At 37.2% G+C, this 23466-nt stretch overlaps 1 protein-coding gene across 15 annotated transcripts in view; it reads right to left on the bottom strand.

Moving 5' to 3' along the window:
- Positions 1–23466, bottom strand: part of Dlg2 (discs large MAGUK scaffold protein 2) — a 2073609-nt gene that overhangs the window by 939578 nt on the left and 1110565 nt on the right. For 3 of the 15 annotated variants that reach the window (NM_001444079.1, XM_087586833.1, XM_087586842.1), the window contains 1 exon segment: positions 1240–1738. In NM_001444079.1, coding sequence (NP_001431008.1) covers positions 1240–1317 — 78 coding nt within the window. In that variant the 5' untranslated portion in view covers positions 1318–1738. 15 annotated transcript variants of the gene reach the window in all.

Genomic DNA, 23466 nt, shown 5'->3' with positions numbered 1-23466 from the left:
ATGTTACCCTAAACCTTTCCACCCACTGCTTCAGCTAAAGGGTCAATGAAGAACAAGCTTCCTATGTATCACGTGACAGTTTTGGGATTCAGGCACTGGTAAAGGCAACAGCCCTTAAGTGATCCAAGATATTTTCTCTTTTTCACATTGCAATTCTATCTTGGTTTATCATGGGGTTCTTGTATTTTATCAACATCCCTACTCTGACAGAACAGACAAAATGCTATAGCAATGGCATCCTTGTAGTTGGGAAGAACAGTACCACAGACCCTGAGAGCTATCCTGGGTCATCCTCAGGAATGTGTGAAAGGTAGAAAGGATCTGGACTAAAAATAACTTCCTCGGAGAAATATAGACAATGTGGGTTTCAACAAGATTATGTTAGGGTTGGGGGAAGTTTCCCCAGCACCCAACAAATCCTTTCTGTTTTCCCGATTTCCAAAATATGACAGGTTTCGGCCACTGCCTCAGAGAAACACTGTATAAAAAATCAAAGATGTAAACCAATATCTTCTGTTATATTCAGTTTTTTTAATATACCTTGGAACTTACAGACCATCTTAATTTCTTAGAGAAACAAAACTAAGGAGGTCGATCTGTACAGAGATTCTCTGGAAACTCATCATACAGAATACAACAGACAAAAAGCAATTCTCTAAACGGAGACCAGGAGCTCATTGAATATAGAATTCGTGCTCATTTCAAACACTTTTGTAATGAAGATTTTGTTGTTGCTGTTCAGTGGAAACAATATCAAGCACTCCTGTGAGGTGTGGTGAGAGTCACCATAAGTCTCTTAGGACTCAGACACGTGTGCTAGAGAAAGACACAGGTATTTATAATGTCCCCATAGACCCAAAGATCACAGTAATAAAAATAATGCAGTACAGCAACAAGTTTACTAGTGAGCTTCCCCAATAAGCACAGACTGCAGCTGCTTCCCTGCTTCCATCCGATGCAACGCCAAGGAATGCTTGTCTCTGTGGAGACCCTCTCTCTCAACCGCTGATTTCAGCCAACAGCTCTTATAGCCAACGATCCCCATTAACCTAAATGCTTTCCTACCTCCAGAACTAGCCTCTAAGAGTTGCCCCTTCTAAGTGGCATGGACCACATTTCCAGTGAGAGGCAGGTTCCTAACAGCCAGCGAATAAAGGCTGTGTCTGTATTCAGACCAAGAGCCCAGAGCAGGCACTTGGCACGTCCGTAAAGCGATCTTCCTCCCCGCTTATTCCATACCTTCTCTGATTTTGCCTTCCTGGCATTGTGCACGAACCTGCGACCCAGCTTCTTGGCATACCAGATCGAGGCAAACATAGCGATGCCAGCGGAGGTTCACAATGAAAGCCTCTGCACAATCAACTTCCCACGGAGGCTGAGCCGAGCGGAATCAGGCTGGAGCTGTCACTTGCCGGCTGTTGCTTTCTCCGATCCTCTCATGCTGGTTAGCCGGGGAGAGGGTGGGAAGAGGGAGGGGTTGGGGGGAAAGGCAGTCCTGTTTGGCGGGTCTGCAGGTATATTTACATCCTGCCAGCAGGAGGTTCAGGAGAGGCGGTGCAACCTTCTGAGCAGGCTCACACACATCCAGTTGGCTAAGTGTCGGGCTGCGGTTCTTCAGCTCCAAACTCCATGTGTAAGAGAAGGAAGAGAAGCCGCAGTTGACTCCACAGAGGCAGCACACCTCTGGCTCTCACTCCAATTGCACGCCTCCCTTGGCCGTTTGGCTTCTTTCTGTCTTGACAGTTACGCGCTGGCAGCAGTGGCCACGTAGAGACATTCATACAGTCTCACGGGTATAACAAACAATACCAGAATGGCTGGGCACTAGTGAGAAACAGAGCAGGATGGCTCTAGTCATGGACGAACAGGTGTCTCTGGAGCCCAAATCCCAACCAGGTCGTCCAAGATGACTAGTGAGATGACTGGAAAAAGCCAGAGTTTCTTCTCCATTTTCAAAGCACAGGGAAAAGTTACATCTCTGTTCACAGCTTGCAGGAGAGTGTACTTAGGAGACTGAACCCGGACAAAAGACACAGTTAAGAGGATGAAGTGTCATATCAAATACCTCAGAGAAGGTTTCCAAGTAATTGTTTCCAAGTAATTGGTTTTACATGTTTTCAGTATGAGAGCTAGAGTCTAGAAAGTAACTTAAAGCTACCTTGAAACTAGACCCAGATCCTTGAAGTGACATCCTCTTTTAAAGGGACACTTGCCATTGGGATACCTCCTGGGGAAAGGTAGAATAAGGACAGCTCTTCATCCATACTTCCTTGAAGACATTTCATATTTTATTCTAACAGAAGGGGTTTCTAACTTCAATGATCTTATTAGAGTTAAAACTCTTATGCCAGGCACTTTTAGGGTAAAGTCAATATTAAGAGACAAATGTTTCCTCCAGTGAAAGATAATGCTTAAGCCCTTTGTCAGTTGTACTAAGGGATAACACATAGGCACATAAACAGCTTTCCACCTAGCTGACCTGGCAGAAGGGCACTATGAACACATACAAATCAAAGATGGTCAGAACAACTGCAGACCCCCAAAAAGCAATTCCCTTTTATCAACAAAGCCACTGTGATGGTTTGTATATGCTTGGCCCAGAGAGTGGCACTCTTTGGAGGTGCGGTCTTTTTGGAGTAGGTGTGTCACTGTGGATGTGAGTTATAAGACCCTCATCCTAGCTGCCTGGAAGCCAGTATTCTGCTAGCAGCCTTCAGATGGAGATGTAGAACTCTCAGCTCCTCCTGCACCATGCCTGCTTGGATGTTGCCATGTTCCTGCCTTGATGATAATGGGCTAAACTTCTGAACCTGCAAGCCAGCCCCAATTAAATGATGTCCTTATATGAGTTGCCTTGGTCATGGTATCTGCTCACAGCAGTAAAACCCTAACTAAGACAGCCATTGTCAGCAGTAGGTCTGTGTGAGGTGGCTGAGCTTTGTCCATCAAAAGGGTTGGAGTTACTGTCAACTGAGGAGGTATATTGTTAAGTGTTGGATACCTTGGAGGCAACTGGAGGCGGAACAAGCCAGTATGGGTTGTCATTAGCAACCCGGGGGACGGTGCCCCTACAATATTCTCAGTACAGTTATTGAAGAAATAATAAACGCATGATCCAGTTTCTGGTCTTTGATTTTGTTTCTAACTCTTTACTTGTTCTCTCTGGCTCCTATCTGCCTAAAATGTATACATTGAGAGAATGGGGTAGATGGTTCTTAAGGCCAGGTTCTGTGCTATGAGTCTAATTGTGGGTCTTTGTATGAGAGCTTAATGGAACTCTCTCTTGCTGTGGCGAAATGATTCAGTACTCACAAGAGCCAAGTATGGGCTCTACAGGGTAGCCTGGCTCCTTCAGCCTTCTTTGGCATGCCTAGTTGCTACTCAGGGTTTGGTTTTGCCAATAGCTATTCCTTTTGCTCTGTGTTCTCACTTCCTACAAGCACTGTTTTACTTTTATTTACTTTAGACCCTCTTAGGCAACCCCATGTAACATTCTCCATGCTACCCCCTGTACTTCTTGGAGAGGAAACCCTGCAGAACATCAAGAAAGAATTGCACAATGGTGCCTGCTTAGGCTTCAAAGGGCTTCTCTGCAGGACCAAAGTTCACCCAGCTTTTGTGATGCAAAAGGCATTCATGATTTCCACACGTGAGTTTGTCCACCCCAGTGTAGTAAGACAATAAAGCACAGGACATTAAAGGCCAAGAGGAGAATATCTAACTTAAATTATTACATAAAAATTTTCTTCATTGATATTTTAAGGTGGAATCAGGTAGTGGAGAGCTAGAAGAGCTCCTAAATTTCAAACCATTGACAGATGCCATAAAGCAAAACAAAGGATGCACATTTATTCTGAGGGGACTCACAGGTTTTATAATCATGCTTGGATTTTTTTCTATGAATTTGATTCTTTTAAAATCATAGAAACAGGAAGAGACAAGACCTTTAATATTTGGCCATCTTATTCATTTTGTTTTTATTTATTTTACTTATTTTGCTTCTGATAATTTTCTCCCCACATTTGATTGGAAGACTGTATTCATGTTTGCAGGATGGAATTCTTCTAAATAAATAAATAACTAAAGCCTACCAACAAGATTTCAGCTGAAAACTAACAGTAATTAGTGTTCATTAAATTGACAGTTGGAGATACAGAATACCAATATAGAGTTAGGCAGTAGCTGTCAGGGTGCACGCTTGTATTATACAAATACTCATCAAGATGTAGATAATATAAATTTATTTGTAACTTGTGTCTATGGCAAATTAGGAAAAATTAGGAACTAGGAAGGACTGGAGGAGTCAGTAGGATATTAAACAGTTTCTATGTCAACATGAATATGATGCTAATTGAATGCACTCCCTGCCACATTCATATAAGCATCTTTCCTGAACCCTCCAGGAGCACATGCATCTCATACACCGGAAGGCCATGGCCTATGCTTCACCTTAATTGTCTCTAAGCATTGCTCTGTTGATTGAAATAGAGAAGTTGCAGCACTGTTGCCTAGGCAGACAGATCATTCTGGCATTTTCTATCACCACCTGGATAGATCCTTTTCTTCAAAATTTCATCCCTGATATCTACAAATAGCAGAAACATAGCAGTGCAGCTGAGTTTGAGATGCAACATTAAAATTCTTGTAAGCAGCTCTCCATTCATACAATACATGCACACACCCACACACCTGTGAGAGTCCTCTAAACATCCAAGGTCAATGAAGTGCTTAAGTCAAACTGTTAGGTATTATCCAACTACAGTTTTCTGTCTGGCATATTAGTTACTGTTTCCTATACATTAAATAATTATTTTAAAAGCATAGTAAGAAACTAATCCTTAGAAACTAATGTCTAGCTAGGTTCACTGTTAGTCTAAGAAAATGCATGTTAAGGAGCATTTTGTCCTACACAGAACTTTTTTGTTTTATGTACATTTCATTAAAAATATATGCTAGCTCATGACCAGCATGTGACTTTAGCCAATTAATAAGCAACAATTAAAAAGTACACTGACATCATTTGAAAGTAAAAGAAGATGGACATATTTGCCTTTAACATAAATGCCAAGATCTCAGTGTAAGATTCTCATGCACAGACAACCATATTTTGATCTCCATATTTTTGATTATGAGATAAATAATAAAAATCTATGAGAATCAACATACATTATCACCTGTGTAATAAATTCACAAAGGTGAATGAGTCAATGCAATCAAAATGTATCGAGTACATACTACATGCTAGGGACTAGTAAAAGAATAAACTGCAATTGCTCCTCTCGTGATGCTCTGTGCAATTAGGGATATTGACCTATAAAGAAATGAATTTCAATGTAGAATAATGTTATGTTAGATATGTATGTGTGACTTGGAGACTCCGTGAGAAATAAGTGGTTTTTGGTTTCAATAATAAACCAAGTAGGAAAAAATAGCAACAAAAACACAGTAATATTTTAATGCTGGTGTAAATTTTGAAAAGTAAAAAAAAAATAAAATCTGAAACTTCAGGTTCAGTCCTATGGTCAATATGAGCACACATGTACACCAAGGTCAGTGTGAACCAACTGACCCAGTCACAGAACCATGTCTGTACAAAGACCCAATCAATTGTGGACAAGTGTGAACAGAAACTATGTCTGTACAAAGACCCAATCAATTGTGGACAAGTGTGAACAGAAACTATGTCTGTACAAAGACCCAATCAATTGTGGACAAGTGTGAACAGAAACTATGTCTGTACAAAGACCCAATCAATTGTGGACAAGTGTGAACAGAAACTATGTCTGTACAAAGACCCAATCAATTGTGGACAAGTGTGAACAGAAACTATGTCTGTACAAAGACCCAATCAATTGTGGACAAGTGTGAACAGAAACCTTTTGAGTTGTTGCATAAAATTCCTTTGACTAAGTATTAGTGGACTAAACTTTACTTTTCTGCTCTCAAAATTATCAGAACTATTTCTGTGATATTTTATTGTCTCATGCATCTTTTCTTTTAAATATTTGATACTGGTATACTAATATATGTACATATATAAAATTCTAACATATATAATATACCTTAAAACATTAGGCTTAAAACATTTTCATATTTTGCCACAGTTTTCCAAACTTTTTATAGAAATATTGTTCTCTAACATGGAACACTCCTCTAACTGTACTCTACTTCAGCCAAAACCAATTTCCCATCAACATTCCTACGCATCGGCAATCAACAAAAACCCAGGATTTTTCTACATACTTCAAAATATGGCTGGTGATTACATATTATGCCAACCTTTTATTCTGGCTCACTACTAAGTGATTGCATATTTTTATTATTATTGTATTAGTCACATGTTCTAGATGACAGTCTAAGCAGGCATGATTTGTAGCATGTTGTGTATCTGAAGCCTTGATACTATGTGCCGTTTATGTGTGGATGGGTAGTAGGGGATTCAACCCAGAGCCTCATGCCTTCTTGGTAAGGGCTCAGCCACTGAGCTATAGTGGTTAGACCTTTGTACTTAATGGTGAGACTTGAAGCCTTTGCCTATCTATTGGCTGTTTGAGGTTCCTTCTGCTCAGTCTTTGCTCACTTTAAAATAGAACCACATTCTTATTGGTTTATGGAAGTACTTAGTATTCTGGGCATTAGTCCTCTCTGTATATCAGCCTTTAAATATATTTACTATCATCCTGTAACTCACCCCCTAATTTACTCCAAGTTTTATCATTCAGAGCCTTCATACATATTTAAATGAACAGAAAGCCATTTGCGTTTTTCTTTATATTTCTACATTTTTGTATTTGAAAAATGTTTTTCTCTTCCAAATTTGAAAATAAATTATTTTATATTTTCTTCTAGATAATTTAAACTTGTGCTTTTAAAGGGTATGTTCACTTTCTTTCAGTTTAGCAAAAGATAAGAATCTATGTTTCCTCCATATGCACAGACAGATTTATTTATTTATTTGGTATTTAAAAACGTTGTTACTGATGTTGTTACTATCATGTCTCAGCCCAAAGTCATATGTCTAGATCGTATGTCTGTATGTAATTACGTTCTGGGTCCCTTTATATTATTCTGGGTTTGTTTGTTTGTTTGCTTGCTTGTTTGGTTGGTTGGTTTTTTTTTTTTGTTTGTTTGTTTTTTGTTTTGTTTTTTTTGCTCCAAAATTACTTTATCTATATTTAGTAGTACATAATAAAACATGGTGAGATCAATAGCACATTCAATGTGTAACTGAGTACTTCTGTTTTTATTGGCTATTTTCTTTATTTACATTTCAAATACTATCCCCTTTCCTGGTTTCCCCTCCTGAAACCCCCTACCCTCTCCCCATCTGTCTGCTTCTATGTGGGTGCTTGCCCACCCACCCACCCACCCACTCCTTCCTGCCTCTTCCCAATCCTGGCATTCCCCTATACTGGGGCATGGAGCCTTCACAGAACCAAGGGCCTCTCCTCCCATTGATGCCCAACAAGGTCTATCCTCTGCTACATATGAGGCCATGGGTTGCTCTGTGTGTACTCTTTGGTTGGTGGGTTAGTCACTGGGAGCTCTGGCAGGTCTGGTTGGTTGATATTGTTGTTCTTCCTGTGAGGTTGCAAACCCCTTCAGCTACCTCAGTCCTTTCTCTAATTACTCCATTGGGGACACCATTCTCAATCCAATGGTTGGCTGTGAGCATCCACCTGTGTATTTGTCAGGCTCTGGCAAAGCCTCTAGGAGACAGCTACATCAGGCTCCTATCAGCATGCACTGTAGCAGCCCAACCATGCAGGTTATTGTTTAAGAGAGTTTACTCCATTGTGACACTCAGCTTCATCCACTATCAAATCAGTCTTTTATGCTTTCCGTGGTTTCTGCAGGAAATTTTTACTATCAGACTTTTCTCACCATCATTCCTACAAGCTATCGATGTTCCCTTAATTTTACCGTTTCTATCTTTCTATCTGGATTAAATTTTTCTTATCCATGTACAAACTTTACCAGCCTTTCAGCAAAAATTTCTGTGATAGTTAATCTATTTTTAAAATATTTTCCTAAAATGTCTATATTCACATTATAGTTAAATAATTATATAAGTGGCGATTTTCAAACCGATCATTGACTTTTCTTAGCATTCTGAATATATTATGCCATGAGGTCTTATGATGTTAATTTTTAATGGAAAGCTCTCAATCTAATTATTGTATTGCAAGAAATATCTTCTAATTTATGTAACCTACCTATCTTCTTTCAAAAAACTCTTCTTTGAAATCATAGTTATTGTTTAATCAGATATTTGTAGATCTCTGTGTGTGGTGAACATGCATGTATGTGTATTCTCACATGTGTGGGTTGGTTAAGCAGGTACAGGTACATAAGTACATGGAGGTCAGTGTTTCTCAAGGGATATCTTAATAAGTTTTCACCTTTCACATTGAGCCAGGGTGTCTCTCTTGAACTGGAGCCAGCCCATTTGGCTAGTCTTAATAGCTAGCTATTCTGCATTTACAGGGAAACTGGGGACCATAATTCAGGTCTTCTGGTCTTCCTTCTCACTTGCACAGCAAGTGTTAAACTGACCTTGAGCCATTCACCAGCACCTGATTAATTTTTAAAAGTCTCAGTTGTTGTTCTTTCTAAACATCTTCTCTCTCGTATGTTTTATTCACTATATCTATAAGTCATATTCTTTCATTCTATACCATGGCTTCATGTAACTCACATTTTTCTCCAAGATCATATCTTGTATTACTCCTTGAGTTACACATGCGGCCAAAATGTAGTTCGCATTTTGCACTTCTCTTTTAACCTTGCATCATTAATCACCTGTATTTGACATTTTTTGAAATGAGATTTTAGGGTTGATTTTGTTGTTGAGTTTTTGTTTTAGTTGGCATTAGCTGGTCATGTTGTGTAGCCCAAGATAGCTTTGAATTTTCTGTATAGTTAGTTGAGGCCTGCCATTAATTCATAAATCTATTGCTATTTTGTGAACACTGGAATTATAGGGATACACCCCCAAGCCTACTAATGGTGATTATTATTAATGAATTAATATGTGTATTTATTTTAGATACCCTACTTCTCTTTTAAACTTACCTGTTTTGTATTTTTTTCTATTCTGCCTTCTGTTGAGATTTTCATTCAAAGCATGCTCTCTTGTTCTTTTGCTTTCTATTAGTTTGAAGGGTCTGTTTCTGCCTTTTTCATCCTTTTATGGCATTTCTGGATGTCTGCAGACGCTCATTCTGAGCTCTACTTAGGTTGGTTCTTTTTAGAGTTTCCCAAAGACATCGTGTTGTGTGGCTAGTGCACTGGAGAACTGTCCACATGTGTCTGGCAGTTACCTCGAGATTTCACTAGTCTGCACATCATTTCATGTTAACTTTTCATCTGGCAGCCATTCTCCACACAAATGAAGGGGTTTTTTTGGTTTTGTTGTGTTGTTTTGTTTTGTTTTCATTTCTGTTTAAACACATAATAGTAGCTTGACTTTCTTGCTGTATTTTGTGGCTGGTGAGGAAAGCTTTTGAGAATCGCTTTCACTAAAGAAAATCTCTTGTGTTTTCTAAAGTTGTATTTAAGGTCCCCTATGTCAGTCTTTTAGCAAAACTAACATCAGATATCTGGTCCTGCAAGGGCATTAGAAGCCCTCATTCTTACTCAAGCACCCTTTATTGGCCCCACGTACACCAGCAATACCACAGTTCACTTAAGAGCTCACAGTTATGACACTTACTAAACACAAATAAGTCACAGTAGCTTGAATCTAACACAGCGCCAAAACCATTATGAGTTTAACCTACAAAAGAGCTTTAATGTTTAATAAGCATGCATAGCAAGCATACTATAAAATTTATTGTAATGTGAGCTATTCCATACCATAGACTCTAGGACATCCAAAGTCACCATTATACAATAATTAATCACTTAAACATAACTTTGAGCTGCTGCTACCACATACTGTATGTTTTAGACCTTCAGCAGTTTACACATTTCTTACCGCATATTAGGAACTCAATATATACTTTCTGGATAATAGAATAGTAACTTCATGAATGGATAAACAAATGAATGAATGTAGTATTACAATGAGATGAGAGACTTGATGGAGGGAAATAAGGCCTTCTACAGACACAAACACAACATTCATTGCTATCTCTCACGTATAGATTTAACTCAGAATCATCTCCATAGCATAAGAGATGGCCCCTGGACAGGTTCAAAGTGCTGTGAAAAGTACAGTTTGTAAGAGTATTAGCACTTGTTGATATGCGGTTTACAAATTGCCTCGTTATTTATTACAATTTCTTATTTTCCATGGGAACTAGATGCCCCAACAAACAAACAAACAAATACAACATATCTATAAATAAGTAAATGAACTCTTTCATTTTCTTATATAAAAAAGACCTGCTACCAAAAACATGCAACTCATTTAATTTTCAATTCTGCCACCTACATACAACAAAAACAGCAGCTGTTAAAATCATCAGCACAAATGTCAACTGTAGACAGCAATGCTGAAAATATAAGCTGGATATTAATCACACCCTCTTCAGCTTTAAGAATATACAAAGTTTGTAAGAAATTTAAAATCAATTCATAGTGTTATACCTATAGAGAATGACGAGAAGCAGATATGAGGAAATCTTTTCACATGCATGAGGGGATCTCTCCTTAAACACATACTAAGTATCTTTAGATAAGTCCAGGACTTCCATAACTCTGACTTTATTTAACATTACCCTCTTGAAAAATATGTATTATAAATATTGTTAGCATCTACTTTAAATTTTTCATTGACTTGTTTCATTATTATTTATATTTTATACACACACACAAATATGTGTGTGTACAATATATATTCATATATTCAACTGTCCTGGAAAAATAAGGAGATTTCCATAAAGGCATATATTCTAACTTGAGGATATTCCCTACTTTAATTTCCAACTCTCTCTATGCCATTAAATATTTTTCTATTTTCATGTCCTATACACACACACAATCTCAAGGCCATGGGCAAAATCTAAGAACCACAAATAAACTGAAAACATACAATAGAAATTGTCTTGAATCTGTTTTAATGATTGATATTTAAATGAATTATTTTAAAAGATAACTTGGTACTATCAAGGTAAACAAGCAAATAGCATAAAGTTATTAATAATATAAATTATCAAAAGAAAATAAAAGTCCAGTGAAATGGCAATTGACAGATGCTTTATCTACAATTTCTTTTTTAATTTCCATTGAGGTTCAAGTTTTTGTTTATTATAAAAGTCAGCATGAAAAATATTAGGTTTTATCATGGCATTTATACATTAAAAAAAACTTCAGTGTTGCTTATATATGCAATTCTATTTTATTCTTATTTATATTCTCCCTCTTTCTGGTTGCCTTCATCTTAATTAACCCATACACCTACATTCATGCTAGGAGTCTCCCATTAGCCCCTCTTTATCACTTGCCATCCTTTTAGATCTCTTTCTCCTTCTTTCAAGCTCTACAAAGACAAATAGAATAGAGCTAAGATTTAAATTCATATTATGAATGAGTTAGTTGTCTTTCTGAAACTGGCTTATTTCTTCTTCACAAAATAATCTGCTCCAGCCATTTTCTTTCAAAGTCATGTTTTCTTTTTTTCTTTACAACTGGATAAAATTGCACTGTGTATATGTACCACATTTTGTTTATCCATCCTTATGTTGATGGGCACCTCGGATGCTCCATAACTCAACTATTGAACGTGTAGCTACAAAACCGGGGAGTGTAAGTATGTCTGCGTTTTGCTGACTTATGAGAAATGTTAGCCTGATATTATCAAAACTATATCACAGGTTAGGAAATACTCTCATCTCGTTTGATCCCTACAAGGAGCTTTTGAGTCTGATAATATCTTACTTCTGCAGATGGAGGAAACTAAATTCTACAGAAATAAAGTAGCTTATCCAAGTTATGAGGAAAAGGTTAAAAAGATTGGAAAATGAGACATTTTTTGAGCACTAGAAGAAAATTACACAGAGAGGCTCTATATCCATTCTGTAATTAGCCAATGTTAGGAAGTTTAATTTTGAGGAACATGGCGAAGTTGGAGGTTAGGGAGAAGATATGTCAGAAAGGACAGGGGCCTTTTTAGAAAGACAGTGGTAGAAATAAAGTCAATCAGTAGAAAAGGAAGTGTCGTCTTGATCTTGATGAGCTGCAGATTGCTGACTCACTCGACCAAGAGCATTCTTTTTCATATTTACTGCATCTAAAATAATCGTTTAGTGTATACATTCCCAGAATGGAAGGATTGTGCCTATCTTCCCATCATTGTATTTTTCATTCCTGATACCGTGTGTGGTAGATAGCAAATTCCTTAATGAGAATTATTTAGTTTACCAGGGGAAGAATGGATAAATGTAGATAACATATCTGTAAAATCTCATAGGTGATTTTTAGATTGAAAACTAAGATTCAAAATCAGCAGGAGGCTTAAACTTAAAGAAACTTGTAAGTAAAAAAAAGGAACTTATATATAGAATTCTCTTCTTTCTTTCATTGTGGTGTGTGTGTGTGTGTGATATTGATCAATTGATTTTATGTTAATTTACAAATTTTGTTTATGACTTTCATTAATGAAATGTAGAAAGTTGATTTTTCTCTTTATGGTATCTGTTGAGTATTCTTCATGAGCAAGAGTTCCTAATAAGAGACTTTTAGACTTCTTATGTTAATTTTTTAACTAGATATTTGTGGTAGCTTTTTCTTGTTTACTTTTTGAAATTATTTGAGATTTTATATATGTGACAGGAAGAAAGACACTTAACAACATATACTGAAGTGAAATTTATAGGAATGCTTCTATTCGAAAGGGTTCAAGTTACACGATTAGCAGTTATTTTGCTTTAGGACAGCATGCTATATGCTAAGGACAAAAAGAAAACAATTAAAACCAAAATGGTATTATATATGATTAACTTTTAATTCATTAATGCAAATCATGAATATTACCCATATGAAACTAGGAGCTATAAGAATGACCCCCTGACAAGGTCTGCCCCCTGGGAAATGGTGCTATGAATGTCAGAGAGATAACCAATCACATTGCGAGTAGATTTAAAGCTTTCCTTCTGTACAAGATGGACCCCCTACCTGGCACAGGCATTGGGACCAACAACCTGGGGCTGGTTAAGCTGTAGGTCCTCTATTACTATTACTCTGCTAGTGGAGCGCAGCAATGAACTGATTTTTAATGATTTCCCATTGTGCCCACAGATTAGTGCATGTCTCAGATCGCATGAGAGAAACTTGTTACAAAAGTTGGCAATTAACACAGAGAGCCACAGTACAGTGAATCTGTGCTGGCAGGGAGCTCAGCCTTAAACGGGACATTGCTATCATTCCCCTTTCTCCCAACGCTTAGGGCTCATTGCAGAAGAAAGGGCAGAGAGACTGTAAGAGTGAGAGGCATGGGTGACTATAAAGATTCAGTGTTTTCTAGATATAATAGGATCCTTGAATATATAAACTCATAATAGTTGTGATGGGATGAAAAGACTGACAAAGCTCAAGTGGGGAAGGAGAACATGAAGACCCACCTCTAACAGAGGAGCTATTTGTAATTGAAGGCTACTGGGAGATGGAGAATTAGTTTTTGTTGAGGGTATGGTGTCTAATAGGTATAATATGCTCTGGGGAATAACCACATGTCCAAGAGTATATAGACAGCACTAATTTCACTCAATGAGTTTTAAAAGTAAATAAATGAGGGCACAAAGGTAGTTGGGGATAGATGAGGGGTGTGGATCTTGGGGACTATCGGGGATGAAAAAAATATCAAAATTCAAGGTATAAAATTCTCAAAGAATTAATAGAAGTATTTAAAAATGAAATATTTTCAGTCCAAATCTTTTAAAAGTAAAATCTCACTGATTTCTGTTACGAATAGGATGGGGCGTAATTTCAGAGGACTAATGTGGTATGGCTGCTGGTTTTCCTGGCTCCATTCAGTGCTACTTTGAAAATTATGACCATAGGTGGTCAAGGCTCAGAGCAAAACATTTAACAACTATCACTTTCATAAGTTTTAAGGGGAACAGCAACCTGAACAAAACTTATATACACCAAAGATTCAAATCAGTGGTTAGGTTCCATCTATATTTTAAACATGGGTGTACCAGATGTACTTCTGTGCTGAATGTTTTGGAGAGAGACAAGCATAAATGATCTCAAACTGTTTAACTTGAGAAGCACAAAGGTTAATCTCACCACTGGCTGTAGAGAAAACAGATGATATAGTAGGATTTTTAGAAAAAAGAAGTTAATTTCCAGACATAGTGTCTTATTGATAACTTTCAAGCATCTTCTTAGAGACTGATACATTTAAGAGATTAAATTAGAGATTGATATATTTAAGAACATGTAGTGCTTAAAACATTCATTGGAGTTCATGTACATGTAAATTTTGGAGGCTTGTATTTTGGGTACTAAGAATCACAAGACCAAAGTGCTTATTAAAATTAGCACAAATTTTAATGAGTTAAATGATTAACATTTACCTTATTCAATATTTAAATAATTTTTACAATCACATAATTTTGACAGCATTTACACAGTAGAATCAAAAATTAATTTACTACTAACAGTGGCCCAGACTGAATGCGAGACAGATCCTGACTTAGCTCTCCAACGGAACGAGAAGATGCTATCAAATGCTAAGTTTATTTTCCTATGCAGCAGGTACACAGCACTTGTAAACATGCTAGCTGTTCCTCATTTGGGAAACTATGGTCATTCTTTGTGCTTTTCTTTCCTAGTCATATTCTTTGGTTCTCGTAAAATCTTTGTAAAATTTGTTTCTTACAGAAGTTGGAAAGAATCCAAGAAAGATTGTGCTCACGATTAACAGAGTCATACGGAGGCAGATCCACCTAAGGTTACCCTGGAGAAAAGAGAGTTCAGGGGTACCATGTTAAAGAGCCTCTATACAGGAACCCACAAACAAAGCCCATACGCATACCACTTAAATACATCATTAATGTGTAGTAAAAACTTCCCAGCTGAAACGCTAGAGTAAGTCGCAAAGGCAGGAGATAAGAAAAGTTATACGATTGGCACTGTCATGGAGGGAATGGGTGCCTACAGAGAGAAAATATGATTTTATAGTCAACTGCACTCAGGGACCTTTCCAACCTGTGAGAAAAAGAAGCAGTTGACACAGAGCGGAGCAGAGGCTTTGGCAACGTAAAGCAGTGCAAGCGTTTTAGAAGAGTTTGTTGCTTCCTTAGAAGAGAAACACAAAACACCCTATGATGTAGCACATCTATTCTTGGAATTTGCCTAAAAGAAATGAAAGACCATGTTCCTCCAAGGACTGAACACATGTTTCATAAATACTTTATCTATTATAGCTCCCAACTGGGAAAACCCCGTTCTCTGGAGCAGATGAATAAGTGAAGTTACGATATTTGTGGAAAGAAATAGTATTAAGTGAAGAAAAGAATCAACGGCAGCACACATTTGTCTCCAAAAGTAATGACGTTAAGGAATATAAATCAGAAATTTTCAAATTTTCAAATTCACCTGTTGGAGAATCATAGGTGTGAATAAAAATTCAAGAAAATGTAAATGAAACTGTCAGCGATTGACTGCACTGATGGATAGGTGAAGGAGAAGGTAAGTTTGTAGATGAGTATAAAGAAACGTTAAAGGAAGACAGACATAGCCATCGTCTTTACGGAGGTGACAGAAATGTAGGTGTCTACACATGACTAAATCTATTGCACCACCTATATGCAAATTATTGCATGAACCAATCATATCTTAATAAACCTATAACAGCATTAATAAATACTTTGCACCAAAAATTTACCTTTATTTTGTTTAAGTAGGAACACCTCAAAAACAAGAAGAAAAGAAGTAGAAACTGGGACAAATTAGAAATAAAAAACCTCATTGTTTCCGTTTTTAGTCTCTCTCGGACTAACTTTGTCCTTTTAGCTCTCACCTACAATAATTTCTTCCTAATGAAATTTCACACTTGTCCACCCTGCCACCATTTTACATTTAGCAACAGTGCAAGGATTCACAAAGTATTTTGGGTTTATGTCTCTCTGCCCAGCATCGCAAGGTCATCGATAAAGAATTTAAGAAAACCCAATCAAATTTATTTTCCTATTTTATTTAGTTTTCCTGCAGAAACACACTTAACCGTGGTACTTAATTTTGATCTCAGAGATTGATTTTTCTCTTCTGTTTTGTGCTGCTTGCTTAGGGAAACGAAGTTTTCAAAGGCTATTCTCTGTACTATCCATCTCATCAACCTTTGGCAGGAAAACTACTCTAAGAGCTCCAGGGGATGGTGTGCACGGTCTTTCTTTTCTGGATGCAAGGAAAACAGTAAGTTTTTAATTTGAAAAGAAAATAAAAAGCCTGGCCAAGGATCACGTATGCATCAACACTTATTAAACTTTCATCACATTGTTACTGAGCATTTAAATGACTATAAGCACATTTGAGAATATACTTGAAGACTTAACAGTAGATCTAAATTAGGACTCCACATGTGACACTATTTGGGGATCCAACTACATCACACAGGAAAGTCTTTTCTGATGAGAAAGGGCTGTTGCAGATTCAGGCACAGACAGGCCAAAATGATCAATTTGTTTCCTTTCGCCACAGCTCAAATTACAGTTTTGTCTCTGCAACACTGAGTGCCTTCCAGAACATCCATTAAGGCAGCTTGGCTCATGGTGAGGTTGTCTGTAAGACCTAATGTCTATGAGAATGAACAGAACCATTGCCAAAGGAATGTGGAACACTGGGTTCTGAGCAGAGGGCTTTTGTCTCAACACAGTAGCTCATGAAAACCTGGGTGACCAATCCAGTGCCAAATATCCAGGCATTTGTGCAGGACAATTAAAATTCCCTCAGCTCATTTCCTGAAGCGACATGGGCTTTTTTCTTAATTTTTAATGTGCATAGGTGTTTTGCCCATATGTGAGTCTGAAGACTTTATAACTGCTTGGTGATCTCAGAGGCCAAAAAAGGGAATCAGATCCCCTAGATTGAAGTTCCAAACAGTTGTGAGCTAGTGGGAATTGAACCCTGGTTGTTTTTGAAAGAGCAGTCGGTTCTTACTGCTGAACCAGAAGCCTTAATAATTACCCACCAGATACAAGAACCTATGCCAAAATAAAATCTACCACATCCAGTAGATTTAGGCCAGAGAGATGACGTAGAAATCATTATTTTCCAAACACAAAGATAAACTTGTGTTGCTTCATGTAGCAATATTCTAAGAGGTTCATGAAACTACCAAGTGGTCATACATAAAATTGCCAATTTGATGCACGCTAAACATTTGAAAACTAATCAGTTTTCTTAAGCATAGCCATGCTTTATCCCTATCATATGGCTAGACGACTAATCCTTGCTTTGGTCCTTACACTTTGAATTTGCCTAGCTCGCTTTCTTCCTCAATTCTCATCCTTACCTATAATCACCACATAGACGTCTCTTTCCCAAATGTCTATTCAGTCACTGTGCCCCATGCTTCAACATTTACAAATGTAACTTATTTTTCAACAAATTTGTTCTTCTGGTTATTCTCTCCTTACTTTTTGGTTTTGCATTTATCAGAAACAAGTCATTTCGCCCAAACCTGTCTTCTTTCTCCCACACACGCTAGGATACCAACGTTTTGATTAATGGCGTGTTTGCTCACCTGATCTCTATTATACTAGGCTTAGAAGCCAGGACCTCACACCAGGCCAGGTGAGCACTCTGATCTTGAACCCTATCCCTGCACAGAAGCTTTAGGAGTCTGGAGACATTTGCTTTTCCCTGTTCATTAGAAGGACTGTCTGCTTATCAGTATTTGGGAAGTGGAGTGATGTGGCTTTAAGTACTATTTGAAAGTTAGCTTCAAATAATTAAGGACAAGTCATGGCCAAAACATGAAGCCTTGCTTTTCCCGTTAGCCAGAATGAGTGTTGAGAATCAGAATCTTTCTATAATTCCATCCAAACTTGCTTTGTAGAACAAAAGAATTTAATTCAATAGGGCAATAATTCCTAAGTTTGTAACTGGGTATAAGGAACAAAATGTATGTGACACCTGTCACCTCACCCTCCTGAGACTTCCAATCTTGGTGAGAAAATATGTGACCTGAAAGGATTAGAATAGACTCTGTGAAATACTGAATCCATCATTCCTTTCTCATTCACCGATGTAACAAAACATTCCCTCCACGTGCACAGATTTTAGGCATCGGTGCAGGAAGGAAGTCTGGAAATGAGTAAAGCATAGTTCCAAACCTTGTGGAGTGTGTAGTCTGGCAGAAGAGAAAATATAGCACATTGCAAGGAAAATAGGCACCATAAAATAAAAAGGAATTGATGAATGGAATATACTATAGTAAAATTGAGTGAAAATATACAATGGCTTGAGAGCTCACCAGAGGAGAGAAGTATAAAGCTATGTGTTATAAAGTGCTAGCCTGGATATAACCAAATGCCAAACTGTATAACAGAGACAATAAAATGCTAGTGCCTATCTCTTGGAACACACCGGGGATTTTAGTGAGCTTTCATGCAGAAAAGAACATATGCTGAGGCTCATATTTCTCCCGGTTCTCCGCGAAAGAGCACTGAGCATTAAACAAACCACAACTCTGAATGATGGGCCCAGCTGTTCTCAAGAACAATTGTGTAACCTCTGTTTCCTTCTCCACTTCCAGGTTTTTCAAACAAAGGAGATAGTCCAGTATGAATCATCTAAAGGTTAAATTTATAATTAAGTTCGTGCAAAATTTACAAAAGTCCAATAATTCCCACAGATGTAAAATGTTACATTTCATGAGGGGGACATCTCTCACACTTACAAGTAAAGAGCATTTATCTCCATTTCCCCCTAGTTGTGTGAAATAGCTAATTATTGCAAAGTATCTTAAAATATAAAAGAAAAATTAAAATGGCTTTATTCTTTCTACATGATATAAAACTGATATATTTTATTTTCTATAATTGTATATATGATGTAGATTTAGATAGAAATACTGAAGGTATAGTATTGGCTGATCAGAATTATCATAATGATTTGTTTATTGTGAAATGGTGGATTACAGTTCAGCAGTTTACAATAAATAATATTCCATCTCATAATGTGGCACCTAATATAAGTAGTGTTGTGATAAAAATAAGCATACAAAATAAATATTTATATTCTAAATTACTCCTTGTAATTAAATGGGGAGGGCATAATGGTAGCAGAAAGGTTTGTAAATGGGGAGGAATAACTAAATGAAAGGCCTTTTGAAAATCCATATAAAAACCTACCATTCTAGAAGTTTCCTAAAATATATACATACATAAGGAATTTAAATGAGATACTATGTAATGTAAAAGACAATATCACAACTAAATATCATATGTTACCAGGTAAAACCTTCAGTACCAGGAATTGGTTACAACTGTTGAGTTACTGGCCAAAGAGTTCCTACAGAAGCATTTCCAGTTGGTTATCCTCTACCACCTGACAGTAAGGCTCCACTTCTGAATGCACCGTTTACGTTGTTGAATATGGATAAATCAAGCTGTTACTCAACTAGAAGCAGTCACCTGCTTGACAAGAATTCATAGCTCTGGAAAGTTGTGTGTGTGTGTGTGTGTGTGTGTGTGTGTGTGTGTGTGTGTGTGTGTATTGCTAGAAGAGAAAAGCAATCATCAGTCTCAGTTATGAACCCTGATATATTGGACAAGTCATACTGGTGCGATAGTAGCACAGATGCTATGCAACTAATGACTTTTGCTTAGATTTAAGACCTGCTCCAGGAGATAAAATCCACACCTGAGACTGTAATGAGGCCAATAACCTGAGGCTTTCTAGGTCACAGGCCCTAGGGGAAAAACCTACTGGTGAAGCAATGCTCAGTGAGATACTGCTATACCCCAAAACGGAACAATGGTCAGACCTCCTCCAAGAACCTTCTTCTGGTAGATATAAATAAACTCCTAACTGGACACCATAGAGAGTGAGAGACCAAACAGAATGTCTTTATAAACCCCTTACCTTGACGCTCAGGGATCTTTGCATAAAAGGAGACTGAAAGATGGTAAGAGCAAGGAGTGGTGCTCTAAGAAACTGAATCGACACTACAGGGTATGTTTGAATCACAGAGACTGTAACTGCACACACAAACCCGACACAAGTTCAAGCCAGACAAAATCCCATCATAGAGGAAGTGGGCACAAACTCCCATCTTTAATCAGGAAGTTATTTGGAACTGACACGTACTAGAAGGAAAATTGGTTTTCTCCGTGGAGTAACACTGAGTATAGCAACCACACTGTCTGGTAGGTCTTATGCCCTGGAGTACTTGACCAACATAAAAGGAACTCCAGGTTTTTCGGAATCATTTGTTGTTGTTGTTATTGTTGTTGTTGTTGTTGTTGTTGTTGTTGTTGTTGTTGTTGTTATAGTTTGGTGGTTTCTGTCTTTTGGGTTTTGTTTGTTTTTCTCTCATTGAGGAAAAGACTATGAAGTTGGTTGAGTGTGAAGATAGGGAAAATCAGGAAAGACTTCAGGGAAGGGAAATAGTAAGAACAAAATAGGTTACACAGAAGTTAAAAAAATAGCATACCAAAGTAACAACATACTGCAAAACATCTTCACATTATTAAGCATTGTCAAATTACCTACAAAAGCACTAAATTATTTTCTTTTTTCTTTTGGCAGTTATGCAACTTTTTGATATTCAGCAAATTAATATGCATTCACGTTGACTGTAGATATTTGAATGTAGTAACAAGAAATTAAGTTACTAACGGTTGGAGCTTGCTTGGTGAGTCCTCATCCTTATGACATTTTCTGTGCAAACCGACATGGATGTGATATGTAACATTCCCTATTCTTTCAGTCAAGATGGCTTTACTGAGCCTGGTACTCCTGAGTATTTTAGGAGTCCCTATCTGCTTCATGGCAATTTTCCAGAGATACACTTCTTGGAGTCTGCTCTGTGGATATGTTTGTGGATGTTGATAGCATATTCTTGGGTCACCCATTGATGGCAGTGTGGCCCTTCTTTTCTCCTTCATTCTTGGAGGGAGCCATCCATTTGGGCCCAAGTCGAAAAGGCCCTGATAGTATTCTAAAGTGATCATGTGCCTCTAGTTTTGTCCACTGGAGTTTATTTAAAATTTATGACCTCTTTCAGTTAATGGATTAATACCCATCGATACTTTCATTTACATTGTGAGCTGCCATCTGGGTGCTGGGACTTGAACCCAGGTCCTCTGGAAAAACAGTAGTACTCTTAACCACTGAGCCATCTCTCCATCCCCACATATTTAATGCTTTAATTTGACATATTAAATTATGTCATCTGGAACAAGATAACCTAAAGTGTTTAAACATTGTGAAATAAATATATCTAGTTGAATCATACACGCATCGCTTGACATGGTTATTTCTATGATGACAACATTGACCATTCCAGTCTTCATTGACAACACCATTGATTGTAATTAACTATAATTATTGTGTCATATAGTGTGTCTTAGAATCATTTTTCCTATCAAATTATGATTTTTGTATTCATTAACAGTGCCTCCAAAGTCTATAGCTCCCACAGCCACCTCAAACAGTGGTATGCACCGTCTGGTACACCATTTTATTCAGAGCAAACTTACATATTTCATATGAATGAAATCATGGGGTAGCTCTCATTTTCTGTCTCCTGTTTATTTCCCTTAACATGATTACTTCTAGGCTCACCCACTTTATTGTCAATGACAGATGTGTATGTGTGTGTATATGTGTGTGCCTATGTGTGCATGTGCAAGTGTGTGTGTGTGTGTGTGTGTGTGTGTGTGTGAGTTTGTGTGCATGCATTATTGATCTCTTAATGGATACTTAGATTAATTTCACGTCTTGGCGCTTATGAAATAGTGCTGGAATGAACACAAATTGTATCTTGAATTAAACATATTGACCTGATTTAATTTGAATATATATATAGTACTATTCTAGTGTATCACAGTTATAGTTTAATTATCTGAAGAAACTTCATACCATTTTGCATAATAACGATGCAAATCTACAGCCCCACTAACAGATTATATATTTTTTGAATAATTACCAATAACAGACACCTTTTTGTCTTAAAACAGGTTTTTGCTCTATATCTCGCGTTTGCCTTGAATTTGTTAAATAGCCCTTGACGACCTCTAGCTCAAGAAAGTTTTTGCATTTGGGATTAGGTGTGTGTGCCACTGATTGTCTCTATTGTTAATGATCACTGTCTCTTTGATATTGGTCATCTTAACAGGTGTTAGTATCTCACTGTAGCTTTGATTTGCATTTCCTTGATTACATAATATTAATCTTAGAAATCCAGGATCCTGGAAGATATTTTCTATCTTCTGAGATCATTTTTAAATCTCTCTTTTGATGTCTTAAAGTGCTTATTTTACAAGTCTTTCACTTGATTTGTTAAGTTACTCATGAATTTGTGTGTGTGTGTGTGTGTGTGTGTGTGTGTGTGTGTGTGTGTGTGTATGTGTGTGTCCTTCTCTGAATCTAATGTGAAAGATACTATTCCCCTGATTTCCTTCTCCATCTGTAATTTGGAATGTAGAACAGAATTTAGTGTGTTAATTTTGTATCCAGCCATCTTGTTGAACTAGTTTATTAGCTATAGAAATTTCCTTGAGGAGTCTTTAGGGTCTTTTATGTATAAAATCATCTCATCTTCAAATAAAGATACATGGGTATCTTCCTGTCTTATCTAGAACTCCTGAGCTCTTTCAGTTGTCTTATTGCTCTTGCAAAGACTTCAAATACAATATTGAATATGTGTGATGCTATTTCTCACATCGGAGATTTTTAAGTATCTGTTGGTCTTTGGCACACCCTAATTAGATAAATATTTATTCAAAATTGTTTATTTTAAATGTAATTACTTATTTTTTTGATATTCAGCGGACTTCCTTAACAGTTTTAAAACTGACCATTTACTCTTTTATCAAACATAGTTTGAAGGTATTTATTGCTTTCTGTAAGTCAATCTCTTCTGTTTTCTTTCCAGCACCGCTTTTTTTCAGCTTGATGTAATTCTATTTTTTTTCTATTCTTGCCTTTGCTCTCTGTCTCCAAAATATTGCTACCTAGTGTGGTGGTGTCATAGATTTTTTTTTTTATAGTTTCTTCAAATAGTTCTATGAGCAGTAGTAAGTTTGGAGGGTTACATTTACATCTTTAAGTCATCGGGAGTTGTTACTTGTTTATGATTTCAGATGGGGGTCTAATTTCATTCTTTTGCATGTGGTTGTCTAGTGTTCCTAATAACATTTATCGAAGAGAATGTTCTTGGCACCTTTGGGAAAAAATGTGCCAGCTATAAATGTGTGAATTTATTTTTGGTTTTTCTATTCTGTAGCATTTCTCTCTCTCTCTCTCTCTCCCTCTCTCTCTCTCTCTCTCTCTCTCTCTCTGTGT

The sequence above is a fragment of the Rattus norvegicus genome, chromosome 1, assembly GCF_021556685.1.
Source record: "Rattus norvegicus strain SHRSP/BbbUtx chromosome 1, alternate assembly SHRSP_T2T, whole genome shotgun sequence".
NCBI lineage: Eukaryota > Metazoa > Chordata > Mammalia > Rodentia > Muridae > Rattus > Rattus norvegicus.
The sequence above is the reverse complement of the archived record's forward strand: the minus strand, read 5'-3'. Positions and strand labels throughout refer to the sequence as shown.